Source organism: Chelonia mydas, chromosome 14, assembly GCF_015237465.2.
Source record: "Chelonia mydas isolate rCheMyd1 chromosome 14, rCheMyd1.pri.v2, whole genome shotgun sequence".
In the NCBI taxonomy this organism is placed as follows: domain Eukaryota; kingdom Metazoa; phylum Chordata; order Testudines; family Cheloniidae; genus Chelonia; species Chelonia mydas.
The window spans coordinates 13084275-13097572 of record NC_051254.2 but is presented as its reverse complement, the minus strand read 5'-3'; the positions used below and the strand labels follow the sequence as shown (position 1 = coordinate 13097572).

The 13298-nt window shown below is 44.8% G+C and overlaps 1 protein-coding gene across 4 annotated transcripts in view; it reads left to right on the top strand.

Moving 5' to 3' along the window:
- Positions 1–288: 288 nt before the first annotated feature.
- Positions 289–13298, top strand: part of ABCC3 (ATP binding cassette subfamily C member 3) — a 78090-nt gene continuing 65080 nt past the window's right edge. For 2 of the 4 annotated variants that reach the window (XM_037915144.2, XM_037915143.2), the window contains exon 1: positions 290–439. In XM_037915144.2, coding sequence (XP_037771072.1) covers positions 410–439 — 30 coding nt within the window. In that variant the 5' untranslated portion in view covers positions 290–409. Of the gene's footprint in view, positions 440–13298 lie in introns of all 4 variants that reach the window. The other 2 variants (XM_037915139.2, XM_037915140.2) reach the window with 2 other exon arrangements.

Genomic DNA, 13298 nt, shown 5'->3' with positions numbered 1-13298 from the left:
AAGTGGGCTGTAGCTCACGAAAGCTTAGGCTCAGATAAATTGGTTAGTCTCCAAGGTGCCACCAGTCCTCCTTTTCTTTTGGCGACTACAGACTAACAGGGCTGCTCCTCTGAAACCTGTAACCGATCCAGCCGCTCCCGAATGAGGGACTCCCCGGCTTTGGAACCTTCCCCGGGCCGCGGGGGCCAGCCCAAGCCGGCTAAGCCCCCCCCCCCCGCCCCCGCGGCGGCCACCCAGGCGAAGGGCCCGGCTCCCCGCCCCCACCTCCCTGCCGTGCGAGCCGAGCGCCCGCCCCAGCGTGGCGGAAGAGGGCCGGGCTGCGCTGCGCTCACCGCCCGGCGGCTGGGGAAGGAGCCGCCTCTCCGAGCGCTGCCCGGTCTGTCCCTGCCGCTCGGCTCGGCCCCGCACCATGGAGGCTTTCTGCGGCTCCCGCTTTTGGGTAAGCGGCGGCGCCCCGCGGGCCGGGGCATCCCCCGGCGGGAGCAGCGCCCGGGTCCCGTTCTCCCCCCCACCCCGCCAGCCAGGGGTAGGGGCGCTGCGGTCCCAGGCGAGCTGCCCCGGGGACAGACAGAGCCCCCCGCCGGCTCATCGGCCCCCTCCCAGCCGGTCAAGGGGGACGTACTGATGGGCGGCGGGGGGGGGGGAGCTCAAGGGGGATGAACCCCCTGCTAGGGCGCTCGGGGTGGGGGGCGAGCCCCACCGCTTGGGGGTTTGGCAGCGGTGGGGGCGGGAGAGCGTCCCTGAAAACAGCTCCCGGGAGCAAGCAGCGGTCCGGCCCCTGGAGATGCGCTGGAGGCCCCCCGTGGGCTCTGTCCCAGCGATGGAGGGGATTTGCCATGTGTCTTGGGCTTAAAGCAGGAGTTTTCGACCTTTTTTTTTTTTTTTCCGCCTTCTTCCCCTTTTCTCATTTGCAGGCCCCTAAAGCATTTCGAATGGGGGCGCAGACCCCGTTGAAAATTTTAGATGGAGTCTGCGGCCCCTCCGGGGGTCCCCAGATCACAGGTTGAAAACTACTGCTTGAAAAGAACCCAGAAAGTCTGGGACCCTGGGGGAGAGGCGGCTCCCAGGCTGGTGTCTGCTCACTGCTATAGGCTGGTAGGGGTGCAGAGCGGTATAAGGAGGGGTTTAAAGACCCCCCGTTGGCACCATAGAGCTTTTCCAGCCTGCTGTGTTGACTTCAGAGCAGTCCCAAAGAGGCTGGGGAGGTTTGGTCCACGTGGGTGGCTGAGAGAGCAGGCAGCAGCATCTCGTCGGTCACCCCAGAGCATCAGCCCCCAATGAACCCACCAGGGTTGATCAGGATGGGTGGTTGGTGCCCTGTTACAGGGTGCTCTTGGGGCTGGATGGTGTTAGACCTGGGCTGGCTTTTTCAGAGGTGCCTAGTGCCTGCAGCTCTCACTGACTTCAGCTGTAGCTGGGAGTCCTCTGCAAATCAAGCTCTGGCTCCCACCGAAGTTCTACCCTGGCCTTGGACAAATTGCTTCGCCTCCCTGTGCCTTAATTTTCCTGCCTTAAAATATGGGAGTAATAAGATACCACAAAGGGGGTGTGGAAGGCTCAGCTCACTCCTGTTGGCAAAATGCAGCCCAGCCTAGTGATAGAGCACCGGGCTGGGACTCAGAAGGCGTGGGTCCTACTCCCAGCCCTGTCACTAGCCTGCTGGGTGACCTGGGGCGAGTCACTTCATTGGTTCAGTTTCCTCATCTTAAATGATTTTTAATGTACTTAAACCTCCTTGAGATCTGATGAAAAGGACTCTATGGAAGCTGGGTATTGTTGTTTTTTGAGACCCTGAGATGGAAAGTGCTGTAGAAGTGGGCTAAAGGTTAAAAGGAGAGGGACAGTAGCACCATTACAAACACTGTCTCTGCCTTCTAGTTGATTTGTGAAAGGCCGAAAGTATTTGTATTAAATACAGGAAAAGGTTTGGGTTGACTGAAACTGCATTTTTCATCCAATAAATTATTCATCTGAAAAATTCCACCCAGCTCTACTCAAGCTAAGCCGCTTTCCAGAAAAAATTGAGGGCTGTTACAGGACAATGGCAGAGCCCTGGGCTCTGAGGACTCTGGCTTCACCTCCTGCTGAGCCTGCAGGAGTGGTTTTAACCAGAAGGGCCAAAGCCCAGGAATGCAGAAGAACAAAATAATCTTGGGACTTTAAAATGGGACACTCTCTGAAGAGAGGAGAGAGTTGTTCAGAGCGGTTAGGCTGCGATACAGGCACCTGTGGGGGCTCTCTGAAGAATTTAGGCATGGAGATTACCATCAGGTAAGGGTAAGACAGACACGCACAGAGACTGTTTTAAAATCTTTTTTTCTCTAAAAGCTTTGTTCCTGCTGTAAAATAGACAATACTTTGGTTTTAAGAAGGCTGTCTGGTCAGTATATTCACCGTTGGTCACAGGCTCCAAAAGGAAAAGCCATGGGTGTCAGAAGCTGTCGGACCTGCTGGGTAAGCTCAGTTGATGCACAAGATGCTGCAGCCCAGTGTAAGAGTGGGAGAATTCCAGTTTGGGAGAGGTAAAGCCACAAGGCCTAAAGCCTGTGGGGTACAGTGAGAGAGACCACAGCGTGGAGAGAGGTATGGCTAGCCTGGAACTTTGACAGCATGTCCATTGCTATTTCAATGGGGATGGACGTAAGTGCTTTGCTGAACTGTGGCCCTAGTCTTTTATTGTAGAACAGTAAAGTATTTATTTCATTAATGTGCATACAATAGCAAGGATAAGATTTTTCAAACCCGCCTAAGGGCTTGTCTACATGCAGCAGCGATGCTCACTCCAGGGTGTGATTTCTAAAATGCACTAACTGGTCCATGTAGACCCTACTGATGCACATTAAAAGTTCCGCAGTGCACTTTAACATAGAAATTACACTCCTGTAATGTGCATTGCTGTGCCGTGTGGACATGCCCTCAGTCCTAATTTTAAAAGTGACTTTGGCATTTAGGGGCCTAAGGATAGATTTGTACGGGTATTTAGGAGTCTAAAGATGCAGACAGGTACGTTGGCCCAGATTTTTAAAGGTATTCAGGCTTTGCTGTGCTTAGCATTGCAATGCTTACATTTCATTTTAAAACGGGATTTAGGCACTTATGATCGACAATCCCATTTTGGCTCCTAAATGTCTAAATCCCTTTTGAAAGAGATTTAGACTCCTAAATCAGTTAGGCTTTGCAATTCTGAGTGCACCAATGCCTAAATACGTTTAAAAATCTGGGGCCGAGTGGAATTCTCAAAAGTACTTGAGCACCTAACCTCCCCAAAATCAGTGGAATTTAGGTGCTTTTGAAAATCTCAGTAAGTGCCTATCTGTGCTGTCTTTAAAATCTGCCCCTAAGTCACTTTGAAACTGAGATTTATATGCTTTTGTCTGTGTTCAATTCACTATCAAATATATCATTTCTCGATACGGGGGATTATGTCTTGCTAGTAACAGAGAATACCTGTTCAATCAAGATTTCCAATTACTACTAGTGTAATCCCTTATAAACAAGTACAAGTGAAAACAGTATAATATGTCTTGGCAATTATTCACCACACAGATCAAAATGTTGATTACATATAAAAGAAATATTCTCTTGTTTAACAATTCCCGGGAGAACACTGGTCCACAGCACTAAACTGCAGTAGCAATATTTGTTAACAAAACAGTGCAGGGAGGGAGGGCGCGCAATATTTACGTGTAAAATGTACCGGCAATGATGCAGGTTGTAGGTGTGGTGTTAATACTTTATGCAGTACTGTTACACATAAGTGCACTCACAAGTACGGGAGCTGGGGTAGAAGTTTTATAATCACATGGAGTTTTGCTTTTGAGAGTAGTTAACTATTTCAAGAGTAACTATTGGAGCTGCTTACCTAGGGACGTGATGGATTCTTTATTACCTGTAATCCTTAAATTACGATCTGGATGTCTTCTGAAAGATGCTGTGTGCAGCTCAACAACGTGTCTGGTTTGATGCTTGAATTATTGGGTGGAATTCTCTGACCTGGGTTATGCAGGAGATCAGATTTGAGGAATGCAGTGGTCCGTTCTGGCCTTAAAATCTGTGAATCTTTTCTAATTAATTAGGATTATTTTCCTGACTCTGTTACATTGTTTTGTCTGTCTGTCAGATTTCTATTTTGTTTGGTCGGCACACATCTTTGACAATTATGGCCCTGATCCTCGGCTGTCCTGCAGTTGCTTTATGCTGAACCTAGCACACAGTGCCATAACGCCAGTGTGATCAGCCATACAGAGATCATCCAGTGGTGCAGAGTTCCTTTGACACATCTCTTCTGGGCAGCAAGAGGGGTTACGGTTAGGGATCCCCTAGCATAAGATAGAGCAGTCTTCCAGTTGCTCTTGCATACACTGGGGGAGTGGACTGGTGCACAGCCAGATCCAGACTGGGGGGGGGGGGTTTGCATATGAGATTCGAAGTCGTCATTGTTCTCCTCCTTGAGTTGTGTGCTCATTTAGATCTAGCATGACCAGGTTAGCAGAAATCATGCGATAACAATGTTGGGTAAGATTTTCAAAAGCATCTAAGGGCTTTAGAAGTACAAGTCCCATTCACTAAGAGTAGAGTTCGCAAAAGCACCTAAAGGACATAGGTGCCCCATTCTCATTGAAAGCCCGTGGGATTTAGGAGCCTAAATCCCCTGAGTGCTTTTGAAAATTTTACCCTAGATCCCTAAGGAGCTTCTGAAAATCACCCTCGGTGTTTTTACATTTGTGTTACAACTGTTTCCTTATCTGTCTTCCTGAATTTCAGTGAAAACAATCGTGGGTTTCCACTTCCAATCTTGATTTAAGGACTGCACATGATGGAGAATCCACAACATCCCTTGATAAGCTGTTCCAGTAGTTAATTATCTTCACTGTTAAGACCTTGTGTTCATGTGATTATTTTTTTGTACCGTACTTGAGTCTCTTATCTTTACTGAGGCCTCGGATTGCTTCTGTAATACAAATACATCATAATCAATCCCTGTCTCTGTTCAGTGTGTCTGCCCAGGCAAGGACGGTTTTTATATCTGTGGAGTTTGTATTGAACCAATGGCATTGTCTTTCGTAAGGAAGTTTATAGTAGTGTGGTGCTTTAATGGTTGGCAGTATTTTCCAGGTCAGCAGGAGTTGCATACAACTAACTAAGAGCAGAACTTGTCCCTGTTGTGTTAATGGCGCAAGCTGGGACGGGCATGTTACATGGACGCTTCAGCGTATAACTGTAGATTTTGATTTGATTTGAATCTGTTAAGTCCTCTATGTTCCTGATCTTGGCCCATTGTAGAGAACATCTCCTATGGCAGTCCCTCTACTTCAGCTCTGCGTAAGCTAGGTATTTTTGGAGGAAAGCCTTCAACTCTGTAACTCATGGTCCTCAGTTAGTCAGGTTTTGGACCTGCATACTCAGGAGTCGGCAGTGGGCTTTTTGGCTCATGGTCAGCTCAGGGCAGATGCTCATTCTGACATTACTAGCTATGTAACCAGCTTTTGTGAGTGTGGATAATGAGATGGAACCTAGTGGATGAGGGTGCTTTTAGGTGCCTGTGATCATTTCTTTCAGAGAGACCCCAGAGGGGTACGGTGATCATCGCCTACCCTTCCTAAGGGCTCTTGGACATACCTTCCTGTCGGTTGGTCATGACTTACTGGTTTGACTGAGTTGAACCTTCAGAGCACAAGAGGCCTTCCGTTTATTCAAGCATTGGCTTGAGGGTCAGTGGAGTGATGGAGTCCTTGCTGATGGGTGGGTCACCGAGGGTGTTTTAACAAGTGTGGGGAGAGCTGTCCAGGGATGCTGCCCATCACAGACAGTGAGTTGTTTCTTATAATTCTTTCTTAGCTGAGGAAAGATGGTCCAGTGGATAGAGTACAAACCTGGGCTTTGGGAAGCTGAGTTCAATTCCCTGTGCGAGTTTGGATAAGTCACTTTGTCTTTCTGTGCCTCCGATCCCCATTTCACGACAAGGATGTTGTGAGGCGCTCAGATACTATGGCATTGGGGGACCATATAAGTACCTAAAATAGATAGAATGTAATTGCACCAGGAGACTGGAGGAGAAGCTGCCTGTTTTTATAAATAAATAGATATGCAAATGATGTGTTTCAAATGAGAGAACAACTAATTAGTCATTTTGGAGATCAGATCAGGGCTTATTCCTCTCTCTTGATACCCTTGTTTAACCCACGATTCTCTGCTCCCAGATTAATCTGTGCCTTGACATTTGACAAATGCCTCATTTTTCCCATCCCACTTGAAGCTAATCTTATTTTATCCAGGGACTCTCAAGTGATGCAGTTTCAAGAAAGACATAACCAGTGGCAATGCTGAATTCATGTGAAAATGAGCAAGATGTCTGTGCTTGTCTTTAGCATAGCTCCAGGCACCAGAATGGAAGCTTTCCATGATCTGCAGGCTGGCATGATATCCCTTCTTTCTGAGTCAGGCATGCTGTGTAACTGGGCAGAGTTGGGTCAAGTGACTTTCATTCATTCTGTCATTCCAGAAACAAACCTAATGGGTCATTTTGCACAAAGCGTCCCTCTCAAATGTGAGTAATTTCCCCTCTTAGCCACTTATGTGTTGCGTTTAACCTCGTTTTCAGTTCAAAACAATGCAGGGGGCTGTGAGGGGAGGAAGTGGGCTATTTCAAGAACGGGGTGAGTCTTTTTGTACTGGCAGAGTCAGCGCCGATATAGTTCAATACATCTATAGTCAGTTTATTTTAAACAAATAAAAATTCAATGTAAAAGTCCCTGGTGGAAAAGTTTTTTATTTAAAGCCCAAATAAAGTTGTGAAGTTTCAAGTTATTCCATTGCACTTTTACTGTAACATTAGTTCCAACCGAGGGAGTCTAGTGGCTAACGCAGGACAACTTTTAGGGACAGACTTCTGCTGTGATGTTGGCTAGACTACATGGTCTCTGCACTTCAATTACCCCATGTATCAAATAGGACATCAGAGAGGTGTTTAATGTTTATAAAGCAGCTTAAGATCCTTGTATCCCCATGTTTACTATGTCAACAAAGATGACAAAAGGAGATTTCATTTATTTAAAAGTGGATGCTGTTAGTAAAGAATCACCGTAAACTATATTATTGTGGCTTATTTTATGCAGGAGATCAAACTACATGATCATAATAGTTTCTTCAGGCCTTGGAATCTATTATATTTTGCTTCCCTAAAAGGATAGTTGTGTTCTCAATATCCTGAACGCAACTAATGCCAATTAAGCACTCCGATAATATGATGATGAGCATAGTATAAATGCACCAGTAGATCTAGAATGACTTGCACCCATCAGCATCCTCCTGTGTGCAGTCAAGAGAGTGGACTGATGCTTATTTTCACATCTGTAGAAGAAGAGATTCAGAAGTAAAATGTAGCACAGAGAAATGTTCCAGTGTATGAGAATTTGTGACACTCCCTGGTTGACTGTGGCAGTTAATGGACCCCATGAAGACGACACTTCATTATAATGTAGGGTTTTTGGTTTTTTTAAATCATGACAAGGATAATCTTGCTCTGGTATTGCTGTTTGTATTTTGTAAGGAAAAACACCACCTCCGGGTCTGGTTAAACTGAGAAATGTGTGGGCATCAATTTGACACCATCTTTGAAAATGTCACAATTCTTAGTGCAAGAGAACAGGGCCCATTCTAGTCTAACTTTTACCACCCATCCCTTACTGCTGGACGGCCTAGGGCCATCTTGAGTGCCAGGCTGTGGTAAAAGGAATGAGCAAGGGTATAAGTAGGAGCAGAGGAGAGATTCTAGGATGCTGTTCAGTGTTCAAGCATAAGAAGAGGGAACCAAGACAGTGCAGCATTCAGGCTTTGTTCCTTTCTCCTCATACACTGTACTCTCCCATCAGACACATCCTGAAAGGAGAATTCCTAAATACTATAGTACCTCCTACTGGGAAGCCATCTAATCATAGCAGATATGATGCTACTCACGGGGGGGAGATATCGGGTAGCTTATTCCCTTGAAGGCTCTTACAATGAATTGAGGGCGGTTGACCTAATTGTCCCCCCGCCCCCAAAAATCTTCTTGGGGAAGTGTTAATAGTACAAGAAGCCCCACTGGACACCTAAAGAGGGAAACGGAGATTCTGGAAACAGGGGGTCTACGTGAGGGAGGGTCTACGTGGAGAGAGTAATGGTCCCAGGCCTATCTGACTTTTCTCTGAGGTTTAAAGGCAATCAGGGAAGTTGACTTGCACAGTGAAATTCAAAGCCCAGGTGAATTCCTTCAGGTTTTGACATGAAGTTTTATCCAACTCTAGCTATGACCTTTTCAGCTTAAGCAATGCTGAGAATGTATGTAAACACCCAACCGTCTGAAAGATATGAATTCCATAAATTTTCTCTCCTATGGAAACAATATCTGAGATGAAACCATGAATCACTTGAGAAGTGGGTGTACAGAGCAATTGATTACTTTCTCATTACATGGCCACAGAGAAGAGTATAAAACAGGGGTTCTCAAACTGGGGTCGGGACCACTGAAGTGGTCGCGAGGTTATTACATGCGGGGTCACGAGCTGTCAGTCTCTACCCCAAACTCCGCTTTGCCTCCAGCATTTATAATGGTGTTAAATATATTAAAAAGTGTTTTTTATTTATGGGGGCGGGGGGTCGCACTCAAAGGCTTGCTGTGTGAAAGGGGTCACCAGTACAAAAATTTGAGACTTCTCTCTTTTTCCCATTTGCTATTCGTGTGACATATTAAAATTCAATCAAAAGACCTCAGTTTTTAAAAACTTAAATAAATTCCCCTGGGCAGTCTGTGAAAGAGGGATCTTTAATTTCTCAATACAGTAAAGCTGAGTTTTACTCATGGCTATAAATCTGTCCCCTCCTAGCTTGATATTATAGCTGTCCAGGGTGGGCCTATGTCCAATTACACTTCACTTGGCTGAGCTAAAGGAAACAGCAGCAGTCACAGCTGCCAGACATCTTTATAGTTATCTTTTTTTTTTTAATGAATGTCATGGCCTTGATCCTGCAGCAAGGACCATATGGGCAGACACCTGACCCCTCACTGATCTCATTGCAGGATCAGAGCTGAGGTCAACTTAACAAGATTCATGCCATTTTCAGCCATTTATACCCGATAGCATTTTTATTAGAATTGGTTGGAACAGGGGAAAAACTGTTTACATGATTTTTTTTCAAATGTTGAAGTCATTTTTGTTTCAAAAAGTAATGTTTTTTTTTCATTTTTTCCAAAATTTTTGCAAAATCTTTTTTCAAAAATAAAAAATGGAAACTTTTGAAATTAAAAATGTCTACTTGTTTCACCTGCATCCTCGCCACCCCCATGCAACTGAATGAATGAATGATTGGGCTCTTTTGTATTCTTTGCCATTTTGTAAATTTTCCAAACATCCTAAACTGCTGAAAAGTTAGAGCAGGGAAAGGAAAAATGGGGGAATGTGTGAGAGAAAGAAAATGAGAGAGTGAAATGGGGAAAAAAACCCTCCAAACCCTGGTTATCGCCTATTGTGTTGTATTCAGTACAGAAGGGGAAAGAAGATGGAGAAAACACAAACAAATTTAAAATGTTGACATTCTGGGTTTTGATTGAGAATATTGAAAATAATCAAATCTTTTAATAAAAAAAGTTTAGTTTTGCAAAAAGGCCATTTTTTGGTTGAAAAAAGGTTCAAATAAAAATTGCAATCAGCTTCCATTTTAATATGTAGCATTTCCTTTTTTATATGCCTTTCCTGATTTTTGTCTCGGTAAACAAACTGGTCAAAATTGTGAATTGATTAGTGACCTGCAGTATTTCACTTTGAACAAAGTATCTCCTCTTCAGTGAAATACAAAAAGCATCATATAATTCAAATATTTCAAGAGCGGCTAATTTTTATGTTCCCATCACACAATTGAACAGTTGCTCTCATGTAGAACCTCACTGGAGCCAGGGAACTCTGTATGCGCACCAGGGTCTGCTGTGTAGATCCAACTTCAGGATCAGACCCTTAGCTTGTACTTTGATATCCTAACACCATCTCTTTCTGCTAACCTTGTTAACTAGTTTTTCTAGTAACACAGTTCCCAGTGCTCTGTAATCAGTAATCTGCAGAGATATGCCTGCTCTTTCTGTAGACCTTTTAAAATACTGTTCTGCAAAAAATCTCTACATCTTATTGTTTACAAAAAATCTTCTGTCTTATTTATTATATATAATTAAAAGGAGTACTTGTGGCACCTTAGAGACTAACCAGTTTATTTGAGCATGAGCTTTCGTGAGCTACAGCTCACTTCATCGGATGCATAGCATATCGTGGAAACTGCAGAAGACATTATATACACACAGAGACCATGAAACAAAACTTCCTCCCACCCCACTCCCCCGCTGGCAACAGCTTATCTAAAGTGATCATCAAGTAGAGCCATTTCCAGCACAAATCCAGGTTTTCTCACCCTTCCCCCCCCCCCCACACACACACAAACTCACTCTCCTGCTGGCAACAGCCCATCCCCCTTTGAAACCCCTCTTTATAATGCGCATGATAATCAAGGTGGGTCACCTCCAGCACTAATCCAGGTTTTCTCACACACACCCCAAACACCCCCCCCCCCTTCCAAAAACCACACACACAAACTCATTCTCCTGCTGGCAACAGCTCATCTTACAATGTGCACAGCAATAATCCAAGTTTAACCAGAACGTCTGGACCCATGGAAAAGAAGCCCTTGAGGAATTCCACCATGATTTCAACAATTTCCATCCCACCATCAACCTCAGCCTGGTCCAGTCCACACAAGAGATCCACTTCCTGGACACTACAGTGCTAATAAACGATGGTCACATCAACACCACCCTATACCGGAAACCTACTGACCGCTATTCCTACCTACATGCCTCCAGCTTTCACCCTGACCACACCACACGATCCATCGTCTACAGCCAAGCTCTGCGATACAACCGCATTTGCTCCAACCCCTCAGACAGAGACAAACACCTACAAGATCTCTATCAAACATTCTTACAACTACAATACCCACCTGCGGAAGTGAAGAAACAGATTGATAGAGCCAGAAGAGTTCCCAGAAGTCACCTACTACAGGACAGGCCTAACAAAGAAAATAACAGAACGCCACTAGCCGTCACCTTCAGCCCCCAACTAAAACCCCTCCAACGCATTATTAAGGATCTACAACCTATCCTGAAGGATGACCCAACACTCTCACAAATCTTGGGAGAAAGGCCAGTCCTTGCCTACAGACAGCCCCCCAACCTGAAGCGAATACTCACCAACAACCACATACCACGCAACAGAACCACTAGCCCAGGAACCTATCCTTGCAACAAAGCCCGTTGCCAACTGTGCCCACATATCTATTCAGGGGACACCATCACAGGGCCTAACAACATCAGCCACACTATCAGAGGCTCGTTCACCTGCACATCCACCAATGTGATATATGCCATCATGTGCCAGCAATGCCCCTCTGCCATGTACATTGGTCAAACTGGACAGTCTCTACGTAAAAGAATAAATGGACACAAATCAGATGTCAAGAATTATAACATTCATAAACCAATCGGAGAACACTTCAATCTCTCTGGTCACGCAATCACAGACATGAGGGTCGCTATCTTAAAGCAAAAAAACTTCAAATCCAGACTCCAGCGAGAAACTGCTGAATTGGAATTCATTTGCAAATTGGATACTATTAATTTGGGCTTGAATAGAGACTGGGAGTGGCTAAGTCATTATGCAAGGTAGCCTGTCTCCCCTTGTTTTTTTCCTGCAAACCCCCCCCAAGACGTTCTGGTTAAACTTGGATTATTGCTGTGCACATTGTAAGATGAGCTGTTGCCAGCAGGAGAATGAGTTTGTGTGTGTGGTTTTTGGAAGGGGGGGGTGTTTGTGGGGGGGTGAGAAAACCTGGATTAGTGCTGGAGGTGACCCACCTTGATTATCATGCGCATTATAAAGAGGAGTTTCAAAGGGGGATGGGCTGTTGCCAGCAGGAGAGTGAGTTTGTATGTGTGTGTGTGGGGGGGGGGGGAAGGGTGAGAAAACCTGGATTTGTGCTGGAAATGGCTCTACTTGATGATCACTTTAGATAAGCTGTTGCCAGCGGGGGAGTGGGGTGGGAGGAAGTTTTGTTTCATGGTCTCTGTGTGTATATAATGTCTTCTGCAGTTTCCACGATATGCTATGCATCCGATGAAGTGAGCTGTAGCTCACGAAAGCTCATGCTCAAATAAACTGGTTAGTCTCTAAGGTGCCACAAGTACTCCTTTTCTTTTTACGAATACAGACTAACACGGCTGTTACTCTGAAACCTATATATAATTAGTATTTTTAAAGCACTTTGAAGTTGAAAATTGCTATACCAGTGTTAGGGAACATTGGATACATTTTCAAAAGTACCTAAGTGATTTAGACACTTGTATCTTTCAGTGGGACTAAGTCACTTAGCTGCTTTTTAAATTTTTCTTATTTAGGTAATGTTGGCTGATGAGGACTTCAGCATTGGACTTCAGGCATCATGTTTGTCTAATGTCTGATACATCCTTTATTTTCACAGGGAGATGGACTCAATGATGGGTCTCTTTATACTTCTGTGTGCTATTAATACCATACTGTTCCAGTATGGAGAAAGCATCCTACAAGAGATAAGGGAAAGGCAAGGCATTGTCAATGAAGGGTGTCAATCTGGTTTATAGACATCAATTCTAAATTACAACCCCCACAAAAAATCTAGTGTATTTCTTCTACACTAAAAGTTGGTTACTATTTAACAGAGTCCCATTCAAGCTGATGGATTTATATTGCACAAGAATTATAACGTGAACGCAACCAGTGACAGAACAATGTGACAGTGTTCACAGACCAGTTCTTCTTTTGCTCTCGTTTCCATTCCAGGATTATCGCTTTCTTTCATGGTCATAGTCTGATCCCATCTTTCCTCCTTCCTTGTTTTGGCTGCCCTGTCTGACAGGGCAGCCAATTCCACTTGGGAAAAAAAAATAGATGAAAAGACTTTTCAGGTCAGGGAGGGGGTCATATCCTGACTTTTGAAATCATATTTTGTAAGCTCCTTTTCACTACATTTCAATGAAATGGGCCTATTTTTATGAGTATCAGCATTGCAATCTAGCCTTTAGAGCATATGATTTGTGCTGCGATACCAGTCGGAGTTAGCTAGTTCAAGCTGTTCTGTAGGCATCCCATGTGCCTTAACCTCAGTGTATAAACTCTTAGCCAAACTGTTTCATCTTCTACCTCTAACCTGCCACTAGATTTGATTGCTTCAGATGTTGCCCCCAA